This window comes from Aspergillus steynii (assembly GCF_002849105.1).
Source record: "Aspergillus steynii IBT 23096 chromosome Unknown P170scaffold_6, whole genome shotgun sequence".
In the NCBI taxonomy this organism is placed as follows: domain Eukaryota; kingdom Fungi; phylum Ascomycota; class Eurotiomycetes; order Eurotiales; family Aspergillaceae; genus Aspergillus; species Aspergillus steynii.
Genome location: NW_020194403.1, coordinates 1,765,164 through 1,787,661, shown reverse-complemented (window position 1 = coordinate 1,787,661; position 22,498 = coordinate 1,765,164). Strand labels below are relative to the sequence as shown.

The following is a 22,498-nucleotide window of genomic DNA, read 5'->3' as shown; positions in this document are numbered from 1 at the left end:
CAGACGGGGTCACACCGAGGGATTCCTGCCACGCATCTTAATTACCGACGTGAGGGGGGGAGGAAAGGGACGAGGAAGATGAAGATGAAGATGAAAAGGACCCACCGGGGAGTGGAGAAGGCGCAAATGCAATAAACAAACCGGGGGGCCCCCAGAGTGGAGTGTGGAGTATAGGAGGCCCTGCAGGAACCATTCGAGCAGGAACGAGGGACCGTCCCTTCCTCGTCTTGTTTCTCTTCCCGTGTCACTGCGAGCGGGGAACCTACGCGCTATTTATTGGACTTGACAACCTCCCCCCGGGTCTTTCGTGATTTTTCGCTCCCCCCGTTACAACTCTCGATCCCCGTCACCATGAAGTTCCATTACCTCTCGCTGGCGCTGGCTGCTTGCCTGAGCACCGCCGCTGCCCAGGGCTTGGATAGCCTCCCCAGCTGTGCCGTACGTGCTTCCTCGCGCCCATCCTGTCTCGGAGTGGCCGTTCTAACCATCCATATATAGAAAGGCTGTGCCACGGACGCTATCCCCGACCACTGTGGAATGATTGATGTCGGCTGTATCTGCTCCGACAAATCCTTTATCTCGAGCATCTCCTGTTGCGTGTCCAGCAAGTGCTCCGACGATGATCAGAAATGTATGTTCTGCCATCAATTCAAAACTTGGTGACCCCTGAGTAGTATACTAACCAGCCCGGCTTGTTCCAGCGGTCATCCAGTTTGCAAACCAGATCTGCAGTGGTGCTGGCGTGAAGGACCTGCCCAAGAGTGCCAGCTGTGCCAGTGGAGCATCGTCTGCCACCGAATCATCCTCCGAGGCATCCACCGGTTCCGCCTCGTCCACTGCAACGGGCCAAAGCAGTGATGCCTCTACCACCGGCGCTTCTAAGGCCTCCGCCACCTCTGGTTCAAGCTCCTCCTCCGAGACTGCCAGCAGCACCGGAACCTCGACGGGCACGGCCGAGTCTGCGGCTACTAGTACGGCCGGTGCTGCACTCGTCCAAGGCAAAGACACCAGTCTGCTCGCTGCGGCTGGCGCTGCCCTCTTTGCGTTCCTAGCCTAAAGAAACCGGGGATCGGGAATAATACGATGCAGAAGGCAGGATGAACAGGGTGAACCGCGTACTGCGACATCACGATTGAGCATATGATAAGAAAGCATTTGTAACGGAAGTTGCTCTTTTCTTTTATTGTCAGCAGTTGATCTCCTTTGATATGTAATAATTTGGTGGTCGCGGTTACGCGTGGGCCGAGTGAAGGCTCGACCACAGGGACGAATCTATGGATGGGGAAAATGAAAGGATAAAAAAAAAAAAACCAGAATGAGAGGGGTAGGAGCACAAAAGAAATAATCTCCGAAGTTTCTATGGCGCATAGCTCCAGATAGCTCAACTTATATCTTCTAAAACCCCCCTCTCCTATCCAGTACAGTCGATTACCAGAGACTTAAGAACCCCCAACTACTGGTCTCGCTCTGCAATGCGGGTGGCGACCTCTTGCCGCTCTTCGCGAAGTGTGAGATATATCTACCGCCAGCCAACCATTAGCAAGGGGGAATTAAAGAGACCCGTCACTCATTATGGGGACAGTGCGGACTCACCCAAAGCCAAAACATCATTTCCATAAACCCATAGGTGAAGATCACCCGATTTTTCAGCTGATCAAGGCCGGAAGCCGCTTCTTGCGCAGCCCCATACCCCAGGGCGGATCGGGTGTCGTCCACCCCCCAAGCCGACGGTTTGCTCTGATAAATAAAGAATGATATGGCGAAGAAGAGACAGAAGCGCGAGGCGGAGAGCAACGTCCAAATTTCGGAGTAGAGAGAGGCGAGGCGGGCCAGGAAAGGATTCATTCGCAAAGCCCCTGCGACGGGAACGGGGGACTGGGATCGAGCGGCCGCGGCCATGGCAATCACTTCATTCATCTGGGGGATTTTGGTGACCAGGACGAGATCAACCAGGGCGTCGGCCACGAGGAGGATGCCACATAGCGCAAAGGGCGATTGGGGGCGCGAGAGCGACGGGGCTGCATCCTGCAGAAGAATTCAATCGGTCAGCGAGGGATGGGCTTCGACAAGTGCCAGAGGCATTCAAGAGAATGAATGAGCATACGATCTGCAAGACTTCGCCCAGCATGAACACTACATCCGACTCCGTGACGACATCCGGAGACCTCGTCAGATACACGGCGAGAACGAAGAGGAAGAATGCATGCCCTTTGATCAGGGTTGTGGACGAAAGAAGGCCCATTTTCGGGGTTTCGTTCCTTCGTTTTTTCTTCCTACCTGCCTGCTTTCCTTTTCTTCCCTGGGTTGCGAGGCGAATGTCGGGAAGCGATGTGGACGGTGTTGGCCGAGAACGATGGGCGGAAGGACCGTCGGGGAGCTGAGCTCCCCTGGGAAAACGCCATGTGGGGTTGCGGCCGTTGCTTTTCTTCCCCCGACGCAGTCCCACCCCTCGCGTCATGTTCTGAGAATTGTCAAGGCCGGGTCTTACAGCTAATGGGGGGTATTCTCTTTCTACCACAGACCCTTCAGGACTCGACACCATGACCGAAGCCGCTTTCAATCGAGAACGTCATCTCAAGTATTTCCTCCGATGCCTTAAAACCTTCCTGCCCAGTCTTTACACCTCCAACGACTCGAATCGCATCCTCCTCGCCTTCTTCACCATCGCCGGACTAGATATTCTAGGCGAGCTGCAGAACAAAACGACCCCCGAAGAGAGGAAGGGGTACATCCAATGGATCTACCACTGCCAGGTCCCGTCCGGAGGCTTTCGGGGATTCACAGGAACGGACTTTGGGCTTGAGAGACGGAATCCGGCGAACGAGTCCTGGGACCCGGCCAACGTGCCGTCGACATTCTTTGCGCTCTTGATCCTCGTCATCTTGGGCGACGATTTATCCCGAGTCAAGCGAACTGAGTGTCTACAATGGCTTCCGAAGATGCAACGCGAAAACGGCAGTTTTGGGGAAGTTCTGGGTCCTAACGGAGAAATCGAGGGCGGGGGTGATTTACGATTTTGTTGCTTTGCCGCCGGCACAAGGTACATTCTGAGAGGCAAACGTGGGAGCGATGTGGAGGATCTGGACGTGGACAAATTGGTGGAGTTCATTGAAGCTTGTCAGGTAAGATGGACTAGACGCTATCTCTGGCGCTCTCTCCCCTTTCCCCCATCATGTTCATACCGTGAATCGTTCCGAGGCAACGGCTGAGCCGCGATAACCTGTAGACATACGACGGTGGTATATCCGAAGCGCCCTTCTGTGAATCCCACTGTACGTTTATTTCTCTTTTCTCTTCCTTTCTTCCCTCCAAGCCCGGGCTATCTTCCCCCGCGCCTTGAAGAACAGGATTTGTTTCTTACTTTCGAGTCTTAGCTGGGCATACCTACTGTGGAATTGGCGCCCTGACTTTCCTCGGCCGTCTATCGGAAGGCGACAAGTCGGTGGCGCTTCTTTCACCCGGGTCGGAAGCATTTGAGACCCTGACTCGGTGGCTTGTTGCGCGACAGACATCTGAACTCGGCGACGACGAAGAAGACGCCCACGAGGAAGACGACCATACCGAGAGTGCCCGTGACCCATTGAATACCGCGCAAGCAGCAGACAATGTAGACGAGATGTTTGGCCAACTGCCTACCTTGCCAACGCCATCGACGGAGACACTGGAATGGGCTGGATTCAACGGTCGATGTAACAAATATGCCGATACATGCTATTCATTCTGGAATGGCGCAACCCTCACCGTAAGAGCCCCGAGAAAGATCCCCAGCTTTGGTGTAGAATGGACTGACAGAACGGGGCCAGATGATGGACCGATTCGCGTTGGTGGATGCAGACCGCAATCGACGATATCTACTCGACAAGACCCAGCATTTGATCGGAGGATTTGGGAAGGGTGTGGGAGAGCCACCTGGTAGGCCGGGAAACGTCCCCCATCGTCTCTCCCGATCGCTAACCCTAGGTCCGCAGATCTATTGCATTCTTACTTCGGAATGGTGTCACTTGCTTTCCAAGGTGAAGCGGGACTTGAGGGCGTTGATCCGGCACTGTGCGCTAGCCATCGGGCCGTGCGACACCTACACACTCTGCCCTGGTGGCAAGAGCGAGCGGTATAGCATTCTAATTCCTAACACAGCGTAGACTTGTTGTGACATCATATTAAGCATGCAGCCATCATACGATCCGACCGATTAAGGTGAAACTCGATGGCCAGCGAGGCGAGGGAATTCAGGGGCAGGCGGAGACGCTCCCGGCCGTTGGTTGGAGAGGAACTACGAGGGACTACGAGGGACTACGCCGTCCTGGGAACTAGGAACTCCTGTACGTAGCGTTAGCAAGGAGACCTGCTGAGTCAGGATGACGAACGTGAGATTATGCTTTTTCCATGACAGAAACGGCCCACGTTCCGGCTAAATCGCCTCTTCAACGTCCATCATTCTTGCATCCACTCCTTTTTCCCTCCTACTCCGTACAATAATCATAATCATAATAATACCATACCATGCATCCGGTTGTCTTCCCTGGTACGTGCTCTCTGACTAATCGCCCTTGCCCTGCCCGGACGACTCCGTCTGATGGAGTATCGACCTCGCCTGTCCACTCTCCCTGTTATTATTATCGCCTGCCTCCAGCTTGTTGGGGCATGCCCCTGCTGTCATTAATTTCCCCATCATCCATCTTGGATTCGGTCTTGCTCTCGAGGAGTCGGACCACGACTCACGCCTGAACCTTTGACCCCCCCTCCCGCTCGCTCTTTCCTCGAGTCCAGTTCGTCCATGGCTTCTCCTGACTCTCGTCGTTGCTTCGCGAATGAACTACTGTTTCGGGACCGACACTAACTCTGCCTCTGTCTTATCCCTAGTGATCGCTTATCGGGCCCCGATTTGATCCCCGGTCACCCTGCCTAACTGCTGTTTCTCGAACCTGCGGCTCCCTCCTGTCACCACTCACCTCCGTCAATCCAATCCGTCTTTCCCTTCGCAACTTTCGTTTCTCTTCAATACCACAATTTCGGTAGCGGCCATCGAAGACCCGAAATTAATCCGTTCAGTCCTCTCTGCATACGCGCTCCCTTTCTTTCCCTCTTCTCCTTCCCTCTCCTTCTCTTCCTATCCCTGTCTCTCTCCTCTTTTTATTTTATTTTATTTTTTTTTTACTTCCGGTGCGACGCGGTTCATTTCAATCCTTTCTTTCTGTTGCTTCCCTGCCGCCTACGTCAAACCGTCAACTCCTAGATTCGGTCCCTTCCTTCGTCCCTCCCCCCTTTTCGACTTCTATTCTGGCCCCCTCCCCCTTTCGCCAAATTTCGACCCTATTCACCCAAGTTCGTTGAATGGCAACCGCGGGTAGACTGCGATTATCCGGGGATCCGTTACATCAATCCTAACCGCCCTGATCACACCTCCGCGGAATTAATTAAGAACCGGCGGAGATATCTTGACACATGCCGCCTCCCAGGACAAAAGCGGAGGTTCATTCCCAGAAGCAAAAGGAAAAGGTTCGTCCTTGGTTGAATGCTTTCGCTCCGGGTTGCATGCAACCCTTGGCCCCGCTCCTGTCACAAGTGCTGCAACGGGCATGGTACTCTCACAACTCGGAGGGCTATTGCAAACGCGTTGGCGGCGCCCCTTTGTTTTTCTCGTTCCCATCACTCGACTACGTCCTGCACAATCTCTGGCTGACCACGTTCGCGCATGTCCACAGCTTGCCCAATCCTATCATGAATTACTGGAGTAAGCAACGCCAAAATTCCCTGCAGACCTTGGCGCTAATTCTGAACGTTTCCCTGCCAGAGAATTCTCGTCGAAAGACCTTCGAAGCGTGGGGAACTACACGCTCGGAAGATTGATCGGAAAAGGCTCCTTTGGCAAGGTCTACCTTGCCTCTCACAAGCTTACGAATGGCTCCAAAGTATGTTTCGACCGATAGAAGGTGCTCTGCCTCGACCCTACGGCTCCTAGTTGACCATGGAAACAGGTCGTGCTTAAATCTTCGGACAAGGAGGACACGAACCTTGCGCGCGAGATCCATCACCATCGCCAATTTCTCCATCCCCATATCACTCGTCTCTATGAAGTCATTGTAACGGAAAAGCTGGTCTGGTTGGTCCTCGAATACTGCCCTGGTATGAACTGAAGCCGTTCTGGAAGACTCTTGACTGCCGCTGACGCTGTCTTAGGCGATGAGCTCTATAATTACCTCCTTCGTCATGGGCCGCTTCCCGTCGACAAAGTCAAAAAGATATTCACACAACTGGTTGGTGCGGTTGCTTACGTCCACAGCAAGTCTTGCGTGCACCGGGATCTGAAGTTGGAAAATATTCTTCTTGACAAGCACGAGAATGTTAAATTGTGCGACTTTGGATTCACTCGAGAGTACGAGGGGAAAGCGAGTTACCTGCAAACGTTCTGTGGCACCATATGCTATAGTGCCCCCGAGATGTTGAAGGGTGAAAAGTACGCCGGTGAAAAAGTCGACGTGTGGAGTCTAGGCATCATCCTGTATGCCCTGCTGGCAGGGGAGCTTCCTTTCGACGAGGACGACGACCTTGTTACCAAATCGCGGATCCTTAAGGAGGAGCCTGTATTCAACGACCAATTCCCCGACGACGCGAAGGCCCTCATCGGTCTGCTTTTATCGAAGCGACCCCTGATCCGGCCGAGTCTCGGTGAAATCCTGGCTCATCCGTTCCTTTCAGAGCACGTATCCGAGCAACTTGCGATTTTGAAAATCCCCCGCCCCCCAGCGTTCTCGACGTCATTGGAGAAGACCACTCTGCAGCGAATGAAGAGTGCCGGTGTCAACATCGACGAGGTAGTAGAGAGCGTTCTCGCTCAGCGCTGCGACCCTCTTGCGGGTTGGTGGGCGCTGCTGATTGAGAAGGAACAGCGCAAGGAGCAGAAACGAGAGCGGAAGCGACGCGAACGAGAAGTAGAGGCGAAAAACATCCGCCGTTTGAGTGCAGCAAGCAGTCGCTTGGAGAAGAGGTCCTCGGCGCTAGTTGAGGTCGATGAAGAGGGACATGCTTCTGCCAACGTGCCTCTACAGGACCGGGGAAGGAGAGACCGGCGCAGTCTCCCTTCCCAGCTCGCCGTGCCGGAGTTGCCAATTTTGCCAGAACCGGTCCCTGTTCAATCGCCCGATTCTAACACGCCGCCGCCGCCCGTGGACAAGGATTCGACTCGGTCTGCCAGCTCTACGCGGCGGCGCCCTTTACCCCCGCCCAAGGATAGACGGCGTTCAAGACCAAGCACGCTGCACGTTAGCGCCTCGCAGCCCGAGCTAGCGCAGCATAATGGGATCTTCAGGCGCCGTACTGGCCGCCGTCAGTATCCGATCATCAGCCAGCTGGCATCATTGAAGCATTGGTTTGTGGAGTCTGCCAAGCGAGCCAAGTCCCCTCACGGCAAAGCTGCTGGTGGACCGGGATCCCATCGTAAGTTCTTGTCCGAGAAACTGAGTCCTGCCAAGGGACAGGAAGCTGGGCGAAAGACCACGCCGGCGTCGTCCGCCGCCACCCATCCGGGGGACCTGTCAACGCCGACGCAAGCGAAGCGTGCATCCAACGCAAGTAGCCTGGCCCCGAGCAGCGCGTCGTACCGCAACCATCGCCATTCCTATCCTCGCCAGCCTCGTCCTCTAAGCACCGGCAACCCTCACCATCGCAATTCGTTGTCCCCATCCCCGATTACGCCCCGGGGGTCATATAGACGGTCTTCTGCTGGTCTACGGGGTCGCAAATCAACTTCCTCTTCCATTTCCTCGATTCGAAGTATTCACCATACCCACACTCACTCGAAAGCATCGTCTGTCTCGTCCAATAGCATTGGGTCTGCCTCCACTCCGACAGCCCGGATCTCAAAGTCTCCTCATTCTTCAGTCAAAGTGCTTCCCACCACTCCGGGAGCCTCTTCGCGCTTCCCCAGCAACATTCGCCTGGTGCGGGGCTCGAACAATGGATACCGTGAAATGAACGAGCCCAACGGAAGAGTGAGCTCGATGTTTAACGAGGCGGCCCCCACGCCACTGCTGTACTCGCCTTCCTCCAGCCTTGTCTTTGCCCGTCGGAAGAAGTCGGCCTTCAAAGGGCCCATGTCTCACACGGCCAATCTCATGGTCTCGAGTGGCATGGCTACACCCGAGTTCCCTCACGATGATATTGCAGTGGCTGCGCCGGTTACGAGTGCAGCTCGGCCCACGGCTCGGAAAAGCCAAATCATCGAAGAAGAGGAAGACCTGGAAGACGATGACGATATCGAAGAAGTAGACGCATTCACGGGGACGGAGGACGAGCCCGGATCACCCATCGACGTGGTCAGCTCGGACGATAACCTAAGGGCAGCGAGTGCCACTGGTTCTCCCGGACGAACCCGCAAACCGGCCCTTGCTCCCGCTCCCGATCTTGATACGAGTCCCCTGCGCCCTCCTCGTTCGTCGTCGCTTAAAGCAACACCCGATCAAGGCAAGTACGGGGCCAAGGACGCCAATAAGTCCGCCGATGTCTCTCCGAGATCAGTGATTTCCAACCGGACGGGTCGCGCCTGAGTTCGACAGCCTTGGAGTCGAGGAGTGACCTTCGATTGATTGTTAATTCTGCTTTGTATCTTCTTATACCCCCTTGCGACCGTGTGGCTTTCTCTTTCTTCCCGTCACTATCATTTTTCTTTCCAGCGGAGCGTTTCTTTCTAGACGGGGCCAAAAGTGATCATGAGTCCATTACTTTTTTTCCTCCGGCCAACCGTCATCCATTCTCTTCTTGCCTTTTCCTTCTTTATCTCTCACCTTCCAAAAGCTTCATCGCTTTCCCAATCAAGCGCATCCTTCCATTTCACTGGTTTTCCTTTCTGTGTATCTTATTGACCTATTGACCCTCCACCCCGGCCTCTCCACGTTACCTTTCCTTCTTCTACCCTTCTCAATTCTGTTTAATGTTTGCTAAAGTCATGTTTTTGTGGCCATTGAGTCTCGCATGTTTCTGGATACACCCTGCTAACATCTGCAATTCTTATTTCATTGTCGATTCCCCCCACCCTAGATGAGTGTTTTCAAGACTGGTTCTTGGATCAGGCACGACCAATGATATCCCAGTGATCGATGCATTGCTCACCTGTTTGATTAGATTTGGCATTTGTTGATCCTTGCTAGTTTTGAAGTCCTGCATGTATAGAACAAGCATGGTGTTTTATCTCATTTTCTCTTCGACATCTTAGCCAGCGGCGTTTATATCTTCATGCACTTGAATACTTGTCATGAATCTCAAGTATCCTAGTGATTTGTCTCATAAAAAAACATTTATTGAAAAGGAACATTCGTAGACGTCGCCGTGAAGAGCCACTTAGGGCACTTCACCTCTCAATATGTATCTCTCGGGGCTTTTCTGGGTCCTCCGTGACTCCAATCTCTACATCTTGCCCTTTAACACCGTCCCCCTCTCTTAGTCCAATGTTGCTCGACCCGACTTTATCGACGGTTTCCTTGTATGAAGGAACAAAATTGACCGCCACAGCATATGTCCATGCAACAACCATGAACATCGTCGGGACAATCATGGCAAATCCCGTACTGTCGCGCATGTCGGCGACATGGCCCAGGACCGGTGGAACGACGGCTCCACCGCAGACTCCGCCGACGATGAAGCCAGAGCCGCGCTTGTAGTGGCGACCCAGGCCGCGAATGCCGAGGGCAACGATGGTGGGAAAGCAGACGGACTCGAAAAAGAGGGTGAGAAAGAGCATCGCTTCATGATTGTCAGTCAGTGCACTGTTTTCCTTCCCTTTCCCCGACTCGAGACCGACGACAACATACCTAAACCGCTCTGTCGCCCTTGCGTGGTGGACGCCGCGATGAAAGCTACGGTGCAGGAAAGATAAACCAGGAATACCCAGCGAGGCCTGATGAATTTCATAATGATCGCTCCGAGGAACCGACCCACGGCGAAGGCCCCTTGAGCCCCGGCGAGATATTTGGAGCCCGTGGAGCTTGAGGTGCCGGGCCAGGTTTCCGTGACATAGTTGATGAAGTATCCGGCGATAGCAACTGGACGAGGAACGGAAGATAGAAATCGTCAGCTGCGACTGATCAAACGCATGGATTGCCCTGAACGGATAAAAGCAACGATCGAGCTAACCTTGCGCACCCGTGTAGGTGAACTGAGCCAATGTCGCATGGAACAACTTATATTGCTTCCAGAATGATTTGTCCTGCTCGTTTACATGCGTCTCGGAGACCTGGAAGGCCATGTCTTCATCGGTGACCTCGGGTATTTCCGAGACGAAGAAAACGGCAGCGAGAATAAAGACGAAGATGCCAATGGCGAGGTACACCCATTGGACACGCTTGAGAGCGTTCACGTCATCTTCGGTGGAAGTGAAGAATACGTAGGATGCTAGAGCTGGGGCTACGCAGGTACCGATGCCGTTAAATGCCTGGGCAAGGTTGATTCGGATCTCGGAGTACTTGGGAGGTCCGCAGACTATTCATAGTAAGTCCTCTGCCAGCGCCTGTTTCTTGTATTGACATACCGGTAATGAAGGGGTTGGCCGCAGACTCGAGCGATCCCAATCCCGAACCGATGACAAAGGTCGCTGCGCAAAACCCTCCGAACGATTGATTCAATCCCGCGGGCCACATGCAAAGGGCTCCAATGCCGTAAAGAACCAGGCCAAAGATGAATACGACCTTGTAGCCGAAGTGCCGAAGAAGGTAGTTGGCATAGCCCAAGGAAGCAAGCGGGTAGGCACTAGCGACGTCGCTCCATCAATGCTCTATTTAGAGACTGGGGGGTATAGAGGATAAAAATGCGTACCCGAAATAAGCTGCTTGAAGCCCAGAGGAACGGACCCGAGTTATGTGTAGCGTCTCTTGGAAATGTTTATTGAGGGTATCCAGCAACCCGTAGGCAAATCCCTGGTTGTGCAATAAATTCTTTAGCGCCTGGCTTTTCTTGGGCCAGATACGGCCAGAATAGAGCTCTTCCTGGACTCACCCATAGGAAGAAGAGAATGGTAACGAGGGTCAAGGGCCATAAACTTTGGCGTAAAGTAAGAGTTGCTGCGGAGGTGGTTTTGCTGTTGTCAACCCGAAATCCCGAACGGGATTTCAGAAATTGCAAGAGACCCATCCTATGGAGGGTAATATGGGAATCTGTTTTAGGTGAGCGGCGACTGATGATGAAGGTAGGACAGATGGAAGCCTCTCAGAAACAAGAGTTAATAACCATGGAACACAGATCGACGATGCCGCAGATGTTGAAAAGCACCCGGGGAAGGGGGAAAACATAAAAAAAAGGACAAGGATGCGCCACCACGGTCTTTTTAAGTATTTATCAATTGCATGGCAAATAATCCCATGGGTAAGTAGAATGATAAACCCTGTTGATGCATTCTTGTGGGGTTCACGAAAGTCACGCACTTCAAGAGTCAACGGCACCTCCTCCTCAGCTCGCTCGACTGGGCAAAGGGCCTATCGGGTCATTTCTGGAATGAAAACCGGCCGGGAAGGACGCCTAGGCCAGAAACGAGATAGGAAGGGAGGGGGGAGGATCCATCCCCAGACTTTCATTTTCCCTTTCCTCCGCAAAACATGTACTCTGGGGAAAAGATCGCCGACGAAGAATCCACCAGTGACACGCCACGGCGGTCGAGTATCCCCCAATGCCACGAGAGGACAAGACTCTAAGCGGAGGCGGTCCAATGGGTCCAAGCAATTTAGCCCAGATTTTCGGGGCGGGATTGCTGGTCACCCCGCATGACTTGATGCCGGGTGTGCATCGATCGTGGGGATGGCAAGGCCAGCCAGGCTATCTGAAGGAGCCCCTAGCAATTCGGCTAAATTCCACCGTGGCGCGGCGGTGCCGGATGGCGCATCTGGCAGAGCAGTGACGAGAGAAAGAAGAAGCCGAGGGAGACGCGCGAGAAACTCTCCCGGCGCGGTCACGAGGACCAACGTGACGTGGGCGAATATTACGAGGGCAAAACGTGTACCGGAGGAAACCTTCTTTCTTCATTCATCTCTCGGCGCTAGGAACATCTAACATGATACATGCCGGCTCCACGCAAAGGAGAAGGGCAAAAAGGAACAAAATACAAGCAGACTATCCAACGGGCCCATGTCTATATCTATCATGAACATACCCCATTGGGATATACGAAATCATCTCTTCATCAACCAAAATTTACGCCCGTTTGGGCTTGGCGGCGCCATTTTGGTGCCCAATAGCCTTCGCGGGGACTTTATACAGACGGCGCTCCACCAATTTGAGTGCCTCGTCGATGATTCTGGCAACTCGTTAGTGTCAAGAGTCGGTAGGGGCCCCAGCGGGCAAGGACAGGTAGAGCCTGGGTCAACTTACATCACGGGTGCGCTAATGGCTAGCACGGCCTTCCACTCGATCCAATCCAACGGGAGGATCGCGAACAGTCCCTGCAAGAACGGAACGTACAGGATTGCAAAGTGCAGAGCCATCGAAAGGATAATGGCATAAACCAGCATCAAGTTGTTCCAGAGAGCAAAGGTCAGAAGGGACTCGCTGGACGAGAGCGCGTTCATAGCATTCAGCATCTCGATCACCACCAGAATTGACAGCGACACGGTCGAGGCAGAGCGGGACATCTCGTTCGAGAACATCTCGCAGCCAATTTCAGGGAACTGGGCCGAGCAGTTGTGGAAATGAGACTACGGAGGATATCAGTAAGACGAACGACGATCTGGAACGGGCGAATGTGGAGACATACCAGCTGCGAGAAAGTGATTTGGGGTCCCTCCGGGTTGTACAGGAACCACCACACGTAGCCAAAGACCGTAGCGGCACCGACGTAAGTGCCGATGACCATGTATCGGAACAGCAACCAACCGCCAACCAGGGGCTCGTCGCGCTTGCGAGGAGGTCGTCGCATCACATCATGGTCCGGGGGATTGAACGAGAGCGCCGTGGCGGGAAGACCATCGGTGACTAGATTGACCCAGAGGAGCTGAACAGGGACCAACGCTTCCGGCATGCCCAAGGCAGCAGTCAAGAAGATAGACACCACCTCACCGATGTTGGACGAAATAAGGTAACGGATAAACTGCTGGGTGTTGCTGTAAATCGAGCGTCCCTCCTCGACGGCGACGGTGATGGTAGCAAAGTTGTCATCGGCCAGAACCATATCAGCGGCGAGCTTAGCCACGTCGGTACCCGTGCCCATAGCAACGCCAATGTCCGATTTCTTCAAGGCAGGAGCATCGTTGACACCGTCGCCAGTCATCGCAACCACGTGGCCCAGCGACTGAAGGATGTCGACGAGTCTCGACTTGTGACTGGGCTCGGTGCGCGAGAACAAGGATGCCCGTTTGACAGCTTCGAGTTTTTCACTTTCAGACAGACCGTCAAACTCTCTACCCGTGTAGCTCTTTCCAGTGAGATCCTCATTCTCGGCAAAGACGCCAATCTGACGGCATACGGACTCGGCGGTGTTTCGGCTGTCACCGGTAATGACAATCACCCGAATGCCTGCCTCGCGGCACTTCTTGATCGAGTCGGCCACCTCCACACGGGGAGGATCCAGCATAGCAACGAGACCAACGAGAGTCATGTTCTGTTCCAGTTGAAGATATTCCTCGGAAGTCTGAGCCTTCTGGAGGAGCGGGTTGGCCGGCAGATCGTCAACATTGGCCAGGGCCATCACGCGGAGACCACGGTTTCCATATTCCACAATTTCTTCGGAGAGCAGCTTGAGATGGTCCTTGGAGATAGGCACACGAGGTCCGTCAGGTCCCACAACCACATGAGAACAACGCTCGAGGATGGACTCGGGGGCACCCTTGACCAGGAGCCTTTGCTGCTTATCGGTGCCGATGAGAACGGACATACTCTTGCGATCGCGGGAGAACTCGTAGGTTGCCTTCAATGGCAGGCGGGATTCATAGTACGCACTCGAGGCATGGAGCCTCTGGGAGGTAGGCAATCCGAACAGTTTGGCGTTGGTAGCAGAATCATCAGTTCCAACCTTCTCAACCAAGGCCCGCAAAGCGCCTTCAGTGGGTTCGCCAATACACGAGAACACGCCACTCTTGGCATCATGAGCGAGAGTCGCACTGTTACAGCGGGCCATGACCTCCGCCATCTGTCTCACCGTCGACGAGGAGACCGCCAGGTTTTGCAGAGGGTTGCCATTGTGCGAGAGTTTGCCCTCAGGAGCGAAAGTGGTACCTTCGACGTCGATTTCTTCCACGCCGCTACCAGACTTGTTCAGATAGACCATCTTCTCCGCGCTCATCTGGTTGGTGGTAAGAGTGCCCGTCTTGTCGGAGCAAATCACACTGCAGCTACCGAGGGTTTCCACGGAGGGAAGAGATCGGACCACGGCATTCTTTTGGGCCATTTTGCGGGTGCCGAGAGCGAGACAAGTAGTGATGACCACGGCTAGGCCTTCCGGAATGGCCGCAACACCCAGCGAGACAGCGATCTTGAGATAGTAGATCGCTCCTTTGGTCCAACCGCCGTGGGATGGGTCGTTGAAATGTTCGATGTTAATCACCCAGACCAAGACACAGATGACCGTGATCACCTTGGCGAGCATGTCGCCAAAGTCGTTGAGCTTCTGCTTGAGTGGGGTCGGTTCCGAGATCTGGGACGTAATGCTCTCATGGATATCACCAATGGCGGTCGATCCTCCGGTCAAGACGACCAGAGCCGTTGCGTGTCCATTGACCACCGTAGTGCCCGAGAAGAGCATGTTGATTTGGTCTTGCTTGACAGCCTGTTTGTCGGAAACCAGTCGGGTGTCTTTGGCAACACTCTCACTCTCGCCGGTCAGGATGGCCTGGTCGACTCGGAAACTGTTGCTGTGAATAGCAATCAGACGGCAGTCGGCGGGCACACGATCTCCAACGGCGACGTGGACTACGTCGCCGGGAACCAAGTCTTCCGCCTTGACACGCTGGGTCTTGCCATCGCGAACCACCGTAGCTTCGTTTGCAGAGTATTGTTGCAGAGCGGCAATGGCTTTTTCAGCACTGCTCTCCTGGGTCACACCAACGATCGAATTGAGGATTAAGATGGTCAAGATCTGCCATTGTCGCACACGGTCAGCCGCTTCGAAACGCGCAAAACAGGAGAGAGGGCTCGGGTCGGAAGACATACCACGGCAGGGTCAACGAACGCAGTCCAATCGCCCTCCTCTTCAAAGAGGGCCAGGACAAAAGACACCGCGGCGGAGCCCAAAAGAATGAGAACCATTTGATCTTTGAATTGTTCCAGCACCAGCTCCCACAGAGGAGTCGGGGGCTCTTCCGCAAGCGCTAAACCACCGCGGCATGAAAGTCAGCGTGTGGACTATGATTTGAAGGGGGAGATAGGCGTTAACTAGACGACTAACCATTCGGGCCATATTTCTGCCTCGCCTTCGAGACCTGATCCTGCGATAGACCAGCGTGCTGTGAGACATCGAAATGCCCCAGCACCTCCGCTGGGGAGGACAGGTAAGATTGCTCCATGACCGCCACGACAATGAGAGAAGGGTGGCGAGAATGGAAGGAGCAAACACCAAAAGGAAAAGAAAGAAGAAAAGAAAGAGGGAAGGGAGGGGATGGAAGAGAGGTCGAGAAAGAAAGAGAGAGAAGGAGGGAGAGGGGGAGAAAGAAAGAGGGAAAAGGAAAAGGGAAAGAAAGCGAAGGAAAGTATGGGGGAGGGCGGTCCGGAGATACCCAGACAAGGACATGAACGCCAAGTGGCCGGACGCTGGAAGGCGAAGTAGTAACTAGTAGGTAGTCCGGAGAAGTGGCTAGAAGAGAAGCGGTCCGGGTTCATATACCCGACCAAAAAAAAAAAAAAAAAAAATCCACCTCAATGGATTGTAGAATTCTCTTCCTCCACGGCAGTCGGTCAAGCTCAAGCAGCAACACTGACCGGCAGAGTTCGACGACGACGAAGTAACCCACGGAGAGTCCTCAGGCACTCAACGTGTTCTCTGCCGGTAATCAAACGGCAGGGCTGAACCGTACGGTACGCGTTCCATGGATGGGCTCTGGTCCCTGACCTGGACGTTCCTGTCCGCCAGAAATGCCTCCGGACGCCCGTCGCAGCGGTGTTCACTGGTTTGGTCCGGTTGGCAGAGATCCAGCGGACCCTTTGCGATCCAGATCGGTATTTTCGAGTTCTACGCAGTAGCGTGGCTCTGAAGGAGGGAGTTCTCAGCCTCCGTTCATTATTACATGCCCGTACATGGGGATACCGCTCTCCACCAAGAAACGGTGATGCCTTGTCTCGCAGACCCATCCCAAACAGCAGAACCATGTTTCTTGAATCGAGGTAGGGCTGTAGGCGAGACTCCGCGTCTGTTTTGATTCGCTCCAACTTATCTTAGAGCCCTACTCCATACCCGCCTAGCACCTACACGGTCGGAAACGAGGGCGTCCCTCCTGGCCACCGGATTCCCAATGACATAATGTCTGGGTAGTTCTGTCACCTCCAACTATCCAACCCAACTATACGGAGTACATCCATCGTTCTGGCTCCCACCATCACTTTCCGTGGATGCCTCGTGAGTCTGATGTACGGCGGATGGGCTGCCATAACAGCCGAGCGCGCATGGAAGAGAATTGCGTGGCTGAAGAATCGGTCTGGCGGCGCCGCCCCAAAGCAGCGAAGGAGATCGACCCGTACAATAAATAAGCCCCCGGAGGACTGGAAGAAAGACACACCGCTCCGTGGCTGCCCCAGGCAGCGACGGCGGGCAAACAGGACAAACAACCCGCCGCCTCGCTAAAGCTGACTACTCAAGAGTCAGCCTGCTGGCCGTCACCTCACCGGTTCATCTCTCGTTGCTGTGAGGATCGCATCCGCCGAATCTCTCGTGAATTCATCAGCTTTGTTTTGTGTTTCTTCTTGCCTCCTCTCTGTGCCTGTCTTCCAATCTCCCTCTTGCTCCCTCTTTCTCATTTCCAACTCCATCTTATCTCTCCCCACCCCCTGCTTCGACTTCCAACTACCTAACCCCTTCTTGGAAACCCCGTCACCTCTAATCCATTCCTCCACCATGACTTCTGAGGTATGTCGCCCCTCTCGACCTCCTCTGGGTCTCGGTTGCGGTGTTCTTGATGCATGCATCCACCCGGCGACCACCCGCTGGCTTTTCCTATCCTATTCTGATGCGATCCATGTGAATCCAACTAACATCTCGGGCAGCGTGAGAGGTAAGGGTCCAGCTCGTCCTGGCCGATCGCAGACCACTGACATGTCCTTCTCCCCGCTTTCAGCAAGACTTTCCTCGCCCGGCTCTGTGAGCAGGCTGAGCGCTACGATGGTAAGATCTCCGTTCGACGTCACGACCGTGGCGTGGGTATCCCTGATGCTGATTCCTCCGGTCTACAGAGATGGTCACCTATATGAAGGTAAGGAGCCACCTCTACCCATCTACCAGTGATCACTCAGGACGCGATTGCTAACTCTCTTCCCAGGAAGTTGCCAACGTATGCATCCCCTTCGTCATGCCTCTTTTTTGACCCTGCTTCCCCGCACTCCTATTCCTCCTTCATGATGACTGACCCCGCATCAGATTGGAGGCGAGCTTACCGTGGATGAGCGTAACCTTCTCTCCGTTGCCTACAAGAACGTCGTTGGTACCCGCCGTGCCTCCTGGCGTATCATCTCCTCCATTGAACAGAAGGAGGAGTCCAAGGGTTCTGAACAGCATGTCACCATCATCCGTGATTACCGCCAGAAGATCGAGAACGAGCTAGAGAGAGTCTGCCAGGATGTCCTCGATGTGTTGGACGACTCTCTCATCCCCAAGGCCGAGACTGGCGAGTCCAAGGTCTTCTACTACAAGATGTAAGCGTGATTCTGGTCCCGACGCGTGCCGGGTACGCGGTGACTGACGAGCATGCGATGAATAGGAAGGGTGACTACCACCGTTACCTCGCTGAGTTTGCCTCGGGCAACAAGCGCAAGGTCGCTGCTACTGCCGCCCACGAGGCCTACAAGGTATGTGTGGTCCAGAACCGCCTCCATGCAAGTCGTGGTCGACCCTGTTCTCACACCCCGATTTAGAACGCCACCGATGTCGCTCAGACCGACCTGACTCCCACCCACCCCATCCGCTTGGGTCTTGCCTTGAACTTCTCCGTTTTCTACTACGAGATTCTGAACTCCCCCGATCGTGCGTGCCACCTTGCCAAGCAGGCCTTCGATGACGCTATTGCGGAGCTCGACTCGCTGTCGGAGGAAAGCTACCGTGACAGCACCTTGATCATGCAGTTGCTGCGTGACAACTTGACCCTGTGGACCTCTTCCGATGGAAACGAGGCCGAAGGTGCTTCCAAGGAGGACAAGCCCGAGGAGGAATCCGCGCCGGCCGCTGAGGACAAGGGTGAGGAGACCAAGCCTGCACCCGCCGCCGAGTCTTAGAGCTCCGGGACGGACTGTTTTCTTTGTTGTATTAAAATATGCGTTGTGCGCTCGGCGTGTCTCTTTGGACGTTCGAATTCTCCCCCCTGGAAGAGTTTTATGAAGGCCTCATTTAGCTGCGTGACTGGATTGGACTGGCACCTTTTAACTTCCACTTGTTCGCAATCGTGTGGGTCGGCCGGCGGAGTTTGATGCTATTTGGAGGGTGAAAAGGGGGCCGAGTGGAATTTATCTCTCTTTTAGTGTCTCTATTCCCACCCCAGAGCCAGATACAATGTGTTATTCCACTTTTTTTTTTTTTTTTTTTTTTTCTGCTTTTTTTCCATCTCTTCCCGCGCCTTTTGGGGTTCCTCACACGTCCATTCCCTGGCATACGCGATGGAATTCTAGTAGCCCGTACTTAGGTGTTCACCAATACTAGGTCATCTAATAAGGGATAATTATCCTAAACACAGGATTTGGATCGGAAATCGTCTACGGACATCTGAGTCTTAGATGATCAATAAGGTAATTGGTAACATGCAGCGACAACGCCGATTCTATTGTATCAAGATGACTTAAAGAAGAGGAGGGCAAAGGGCATGACTGTTTACCGATGCATATACAACGCAGCGGATCGACGAAGTTGGCAAATTCAATATATCACTGCCAACTAGAGACGAAGGATGAGGAGGGCATTTGAAGAAAAGGAGAAATAAAAACGTAAATTTCAATATAATTCAAGTCATTCACATGAAATCGTCGTCGCCCAATCCATCATCATCGTAGGACGAATCAATCTTGTTATCTCTCGAGGTCACCAGCGAGACCTTGGTCTTGGCCGCCTTGCTCTTCTTGTTACCCTTGTCGGCCGCACGCTCCTCCTTCATTTTCTCGTTGCTCAGGGTGGTCAGGGAACTGGCGATCTTCTTGATGTCGCCGCTGGGCAGATCCTTGACCAGCTGCTTAGCGAAGTCCTGGGCCCACAGCGCATAATGGGGCTTCTTCGACTGCGGCGTGAGCAGTGGGGCCAGCGTGGTCGTCAACCGGGTGAACTGGTCCTTGGTGGTGGGCTTGAAGAGCGGCATGGCCGACAGGTCGACGGCCTGCGTGGGGTCGGCCGAGTCGCTGATGACCACAGCCTTGGGGGCGCCGCGGTTGCGGTTCAGATCGATGTCGCCGAAGAGGTCCTCGGCGTGCTTGAGATCCGCATCCTTCTCGGTGCGGCGCAGACGAGCGCGTTTGTCGGCCTCGTCCTCCTCACTGTCGGAGTCCTCGGCCTCGTCCGCCTCCTGTCGCCGGGTGTCCTTGTGCTCCTGTATGCGCTGCGCCTTGCTTTTCTTCTTTGCGGCCGCCTCAGCGTCGGCCTTGGCCTTGGCCTCCTTCGCCTTGGCCTCCTTCTCCCGCTCTACTTCGGAATCTTCGGCGGCGTCCCAGGAGTCGAGGACCTAATCCGGATTGACAGAATCGATCAGTAACGTTTCGTCTTTAGATGTATGCGGGATGATCACACAAGATCTGATCAATGCGAAGGATTTGGGGAGAGACGGTGGAATGAAGCGAATCAAGGAAAGACGAAAAGGAAAAGGAAAAGAAAAGGGGAGGGGTGAGGGGGCTCAAAACACGCACATCGTCCTCTTCTTCATCATCGAACTTGCGGCGGGGGGCCACAGGAGGAGGAGAAGCGCTCTCTTCCTCTTCGTCTGAAAATAAATCGACCCGTTAGCGAACCATCCTTTCTCCACCAAGCACAGTATCCTCAAGTCTCGAACAAAGAAGATCAAAGCCAGGTCAGAGAACTTACCCCACTTCGAAGGAGCCATGGTGGATAGAAATATCAAAAAGTCACGAAAACGACAGAGTTCCACTCGGGGTCTTGGGTGGGAGGACGGAAAAGACAGAGATGCACCGGCAGTCCCTAGGGAACAGTCGTGGACGAAAGCGCAGGCGCAGGCAAATTTCGATCGGAGGGAAAAGGAACGAGGCCATCGCGAACGACCCAAGTTGACTCGACCCGATCGGGTGGTGGGGCAGGTCACGTGCCCGTCGGCACGGGTTGATGCCCGATATTTCAGTCCCGCCGTCGACACGGCACGACGCGGCGGCGCCACAGTCCAAGTCTACCAAGTCTAAGTCTACCATGTCTACAACTCCTACTCCGTAGGCGCACAACCAACGTGGTTTGAACTGCAATCTCTTCTTTTTTTTTTCATTATATAGCCGGTAGAGCTGGCTGGTCAATTCGTCATCATAAATCTTGATCAAATAGTCATCTGCGATGGAAGTACTTTTGCAGCTTGTTCCAACCCAACGAAGCTGCCAAGCAGTCAAAATTGTGTGAAGTATGAAACAACCCGGGAGCAATTGCACACGGTTGGTACCGGGGTGAAAGAAAGGGCGCGTCCCGCTGGATCCGTGGCTACATTTACAAGTTGACGGCGGAGCGGAACTTCTGGCCAGCGTAGACGGCGTTCTCGCCCAGCTCCTCCTCAATACGGAGGATCTGGTTGAGCTTGGCCAAACGCTCAGAACGGGCAGGAGCACCGGTCTTGATCTGGCCGGAGCGCAGACCCACGGCAATGTCGGCGATGGTGACGTCCTCGGTCTCGCCGGAGCGGTGGGACACCATGACGCCCCAGTTGTCGGCGTAGGAGTCCTTGGCGGCCTGGATGGACTCGGTGAGAGTACCGATCTGGTTGACCTTGAGCAGGAGGGCGTTGCAAGACTTCAGCTCGATGGCCTTCTTGATACGCTGGGGGTTGGTGACAGTCAGGTCATCACTGTGGAGTCCGGTTAGCGTCGGCGTCACTCCTCCCGGGTAAAAGAGGTCGAGTCAACATACCCAACAATCTGGAAGTCAGAGGTCTTGTAGAAGTAGCTCCAGGCCTCCCAGTCGTCCTCAGCGAAGGGGTCCTCAATGCTGACGATGGGGTACTTGCTAGCCAGCGACTTGTACAGGTCGGCCAGCTGCTCGTAGGTGAGCCACTTGGTGGGGTCGCTTTCGGGGTTCTTGAAGTCGAGGTCGTACTTCTTGGCGTCGGTCTTGTAGAACTCGCTCGAGGCAACATCCATAGCGATGTTGATCTTGCCGGTGTAGCCGGCCTGGTCAATGGCCTCGGTGATCAGGTCGAGAGCCTCCTCGGCGGTCTGGATATCGGGAGCAACACCACCCTCGTCACCGACGTTACCGGCAGACTGTCCATACTTCTTCTTGGCCAGAGCCTTGAGCTTCTGGTAGACCTCGGCACCCTGGCGGAGACCCTCGGAGAAAGAGGGAGCGTTGCTGGAAACGGAGTCAGTATGATAAATTGACCACGGTCAAGACCGCGAGAGGCGAGAGCGAAGAAGGACCGAGCGTGGCACTTACTCGGGGACAATCATGAACTCCTGGAAGGCCAGACGGCCACCGGCGTGGGATCCACCGTTCAGGACGTTCTGGAAGGGGACGGGGAGGACGTAAGGCTTCTTGGTACCGGCCAGGTCGGAGATGTGAGCGTAGAGGGGAACACCCTTCTCGGCAGCACCGGCCTTAGCGATGGCCAAGCTGACACCGAGGATGGCGTTGGCACCGAGGTTGGCCTTGTTGGTGGTTCCGTCAAGCTTGTTGAGGAACTCATCGACCTTGGACTGGTCCTTCACGTCGAGGTTCTCCTTGATGAGAGCGGGGCCGATGGTCTCGTTAACGTTCTTGACGGCCTTGAGCACACCTGTTTAACCGCCGGTCATATTAGACTCCAATCGCAATGGCAGGCATCGCTGCTCGGAGGATGTAGTGTCAACATACCCTTTCCACCCCATTGGGTCTTGTCACCATCACGGAGCTCGTGGGCCTCGTGCTGGCCTGCAGTCACGCACTGTCAGTATTTGTAGCGTTTAGGTCTGGGGAAATTCGACCAGAGGGCCGAGCTCCCTCGAGTCTCGCCCTCTCACTCCCCGTTGGATGCTGTGGTGAAGGAGGTACCGACCAGTGGAAGCTCCGGAGGGAACGATGGCACGGTGCAAGCCAGTCTCGGTGACAACGTCCACCTCAACGGTGGGGTTGCCACGGGAGTCGTAGACAGAGCGGGCGTGGATCTTGGAGATAGGCATTTTGAGTGTCTAGGTTGATCAGTCCACTGAACTTGGAGATCAGGAA

At 54.4% G+C, this 22,498-nt stretch overlaps 9 protein-coding genes across 9 annotated transcripts; 4 read left to right on the top strand and 5 right to left on the bottom strand.

Annotated features, from left to right (window-relative positions):
• Positions 1–351: 351 nt before the first annotated feature.
• On the top strand, positions 352–1,057 carry P170DRAFT_428217 (uncharacterized protein; the record flags this gene model as incomplete). The annotated part of the gene is made up of 3 exons (XM_024847832.1): positions 352–438; positions 499–631; positions 687–1,057. 3 exons carry the CDS (start codon positions 352–354, stop codon positions 1,055–1,057), a joined length of 591 nt encoding a protein of 196 aa, XP_024702267.1.
• A 108-nt stretch (positions 1,058–1,165) lies between these two features.
• P170DRAFT_511628 (uncharacterized protein) lies at positions 1,166–2,348 on the bottom strand. The gene is made up of 3 exons (XM_024854907.1): positions 2,105–2,348; positions 1,594–2,025; positions 1,166–1,519 (listed from the first exon to the last, which is right to left on the bottom strand). Exons 1-3 carry the CDS (start codon positions 2,240–2,242, stop codon positions 1,454–1,456), a joined length of 636 nt encoding a protein of 211 aa, XP_024702266.1. The 5' UTR covers positions 2,243–2,348; the 3' UTR covers positions 1,166–1,453.
• On the top strand, positions 2,169–4,427 carry cdc43 (protein geranylgeranyltransferase type I subunit CDC43). Its single transcript, XM_024849657.1, has 5 exons — positions 2,169–3,122; positions 3,227–3,272; positions 3,375–3,742; positions 3,804–3,912; positions 3,969–4,427. The coding sequence occupies exons 1-5, from the start codon at positions 2,541–2,543 to the stop codon at positions 4,112–4,114; spliced, it is 1,251 nt and encodes a 416-aa protein (XP_024702265.1). The 5' UTR covers positions 2,169–2,540; the 3' UTR covers positions 4,115–4,427.
• A 1,015-nt stretch (positions 4,428–5,442) lies between these two features.
• P170DRAFT_477817 (non-specific serine/threonine protein kinase) lies at positions 5,443–8,543 on the top strand (the record flags this gene model as incomplete). The annotated part of the gene is made up of 4 exons (XM_024853504.1): positions 5,443–5,731; positions 5,809–5,909; positions 5,976–6,123; positions 6,178–8,543. 4 exons carry the CDS (start codon positions 5,443–5,445, stop codon positions 8,541–8,543), a joined length of 2,904 nt encoding a protein of 967 aa, XP_024702264.1.
• A 715-nt stretch (positions 8,544–9,258) lies between these two features.
• On the bottom strand, positions 9,259–11,384 carry P170DRAFT_229049 (putative l-fucose permease). Its single transcript, XM_024842889.1, has 6 exons — positions 10,984–11,384; positions 10,804–10,904; positions 10,520–10,737; positions 10,126–10,470; positions 9,804–10,034; positions 9,259–9,735 (listed from the first exon to the last, which is right to left on the bottom strand). The coding sequence occupies exons 1-6, from the start codon at positions 11,116–11,118 to the stop codon at positions 9,344–9,346; spliced, it is 1,422 nt and encodes a 473-aa protein (XP_024702263.1). The 5' UTR covers positions 11,119–11,384; the 3' UTR covers positions 9,259–9,343.
• Positions 11,385–11,979: 595 nt separating this feature from the next.
• Positions 11,980–15,730, bottom strand: P170DRAFT_412396 (calcium-transporting ATPase). Its single transcript, XM_024846929.1, has 5 exons — positions 15,356–15,730; positions 15,121–15,278; positions 12,731–15,046; positions 12,349–12,671; positions 11,980–12,274 (listed from the first exon to the last, which is right to left on the bottom strand). Exons 1-5 carry the CDS (start codon positions 15,471–15,473, stop codon positions 12,172–12,174), a joined length of 3,018 nt encoding a protein of 1,005 aa, XP_024702262.1. The 5' UTR covers positions 15,474–15,730; the 3' UTR covers positions 11,980–12,171.
• Positions 15,731–16,896: 1,166 nt separating this feature from the next.
• Positions 16,897–18,571, top strand: P170DRAFT_438667 (14-3-3 adaptor artA-like protein). The gene is made up of 8 exons (XM_024849656.1): positions 16,897–17,026; positions 17,164–17,171; positions 17,235–17,281; positions 17,350–17,369; positions 17,436–17,447; positions 17,534–17,808; positions 17,874–17,961; positions 18,028–18,571. Exons 1-8 carry the CDS (start codon positions 17,015–17,017, stop codon positions 18,382–18,384), a joined length of 819 nt encoding a protein of 272 aa, XP_024702261.1. The 5' UTR covers positions 16,897–17,014; the 3' UTR covers positions 18,385–18,571.
• A 326-nt stretch (positions 18,572–18,897) lies between these two features.
• On the bottom strand, positions 18,898–20,310 carry P170DRAFT_438663 (eukaryotic translation initiation factor 3 subunit J). Its single transcript, XM_024849655.1, has 3 exons — positions 20,168–20,310; positions 19,993–20,066; positions 18,898–19,811 (listed from the first exon to the last, which is right to left on the bottom strand). Exons 1-3 carry the CDS (start codon positions 20,184–20,186, stop codon positions 19,113–19,115), a joined length of 792 nt encoding a protein of 263 aa, XP_024702260.1. The 5' UTR covers positions 20,187–20,310; the 3' UTR covers positions 18,898–19,112.
• A 211-nt stretch (positions 20,311–20,521) lies between these two features.
• aspf22 (enolase acuN) lies at positions 20,522–22,472 on the bottom strand. Its single transcript, XM_024849654.1, has 5 exons — positions 22,329–22,472; positions 22,148–22,204; positions 21,731–22,070; positions 21,206–21,646; positions 20,522–21,143 (listed from the first exon to the last, which is right to left on the bottom strand). Exons 1-5 carry the CDS (start codon positions 22,450–22,452, stop codon positions 20,789–20,791), a joined length of 1,317 nt encoding a protein of 438 aa, XP_024702259.1. The 5' UTR covers positions 22,453–22,472; the 3' UTR covers positions 20,522–20,788.
• Between the last annotated feature and the right edge of the window lie 26 nt (positions 22,473–22,498).

Bases quoted from the DNA above. Each gene is read 5' to 3' on its own strand.
- P170DRAFT_511628 (XM_024854907.1), bottom strand. From the start codon at position 2,242: ATGGGCCTTCTTTCGTCCACAACCCTGATCAAAGGGCATGCATTCTTC. The intron at 2,026-2,104 runs GTATGCTCATTC...ATTCTTCTGCAG, and splicing joins TGGGCGAAGTCTTGCAGATC to GATGCAGCCCCGTCGCTCTC. The intron at 1,520-1,593 runs GTGAGTCCGCAC...GGCTGGCGGTAG, and splicing joins AAATGATGTTTTGGCTTTGG to ATATATCTCACACTTCGCGA.
- cdc43 (XM_024849657.1), top strand. From the start codon at position 2,541: ATGACCGAAGCCGCTTTCAATCGAGAACGTCATCTCAAGTATTTCCTC. The intron at 3,273-3,374 runs GTACGTTTATTT...TTCGAGTCTTAG, and splicing joins GCCCTTCTGTGAATCCCACT to CTGGGCATACCTACTGTGGA. The intron at 3,743-3,803 runs GTAAGAGCCCCG...GAACGGGGCCAG, and splicing joins GGAATGGCGCAACCCTCACC to ATGATGGACCGATTCGCGTT.
- P170DRAFT_229049 (XM_024842889.1), bottom strand. From the start codon at position 11,118: ATGGGTCTCTTGCAATTTCTGAAATCCCGTTCGGGATTTCGGGTTGAC. The intron at 10,905-10,983 runs GTGAGTCCAGGA...TTGCACAACCAG, and splicing joins CCATTCTCTTCTTCCTATGG to GGATTTGCCTACGGGTTGCT. The intron at 10,035-10,125 runs GTTAGCTCGATC...TTCCTCGTCCAG, and splicing joins CACCTACACGGGTGCGCAAG to TTGCTATCGCCGGATACTTC.
- P170DRAFT_412396 (XM_024846929.1), bottom strand. From the start codon at position 15,473: ATGGAGCAATCTTACCTGTCCTCCCCAGCGGAGGTGCTGGGGCATTTC. The intron at 15,279-15,355 runs GTTAGTCGTCTA...GCGGTGGTTTAG, and splicing joins GCAGAAATATGGCCCGAATG to CGCTTGCGGAAGAGCCCCCG. The intron at 12,275-12,348 runs GTAAGTTGACCC...ACGAGTTGCCAG, and splicing joins GCCATTAGCGCACCCGTGAT to AATCATCGACGAGGCACTCA.
- P170DRAFT_438667 (XM_024849656.1), top strand. The intron at 17,282-17,349 runs GTAAGATCTCCG...TCCGGTCTACAG, and splicing joins GCAGGCTGAGCGCTACGATG to AGATGGTCACCTATATGAAG. The intron at 17,809-17,873 runs GTAAGCGTGATT...TGCGATGAATAG, and splicing joins AAGGTCTTCTACTACAAGAT to GAAGGGTGACTACCACCGTT.
- P170DRAFT_438663 (XM_024849655.1), bottom strand. The intron at 19,812-19,992 runs GTGCGTGTTTTG...AATCCGGATTAG, and splicing joins ATGATGAAGAAGAGGACGAT to GTCCTCGACTCCTGGGACGC.
- aspf22 (XM_024849654.1), bottom strand. From the start codon at position 22,452: ATGCCTATCTCCAAGATCCACGCCCGCTCTGTCTACGACTCCCGTGGC. The intron at 22,205-22,328 runs GTCGGTACCTCC...GCGTGACTGCAG, and splicing joins TCCCTCCGGAGCTTCCACTG to GCCAGCACGAGGCCCACGAG. The intron at 22,071-22,147 runs GTATGTTGACAC...GCGGTTAAACAG, and splicing joins GACCCAATGGGGTGGAAAGG to GTGTGCTCAAGGCCGTCAAG.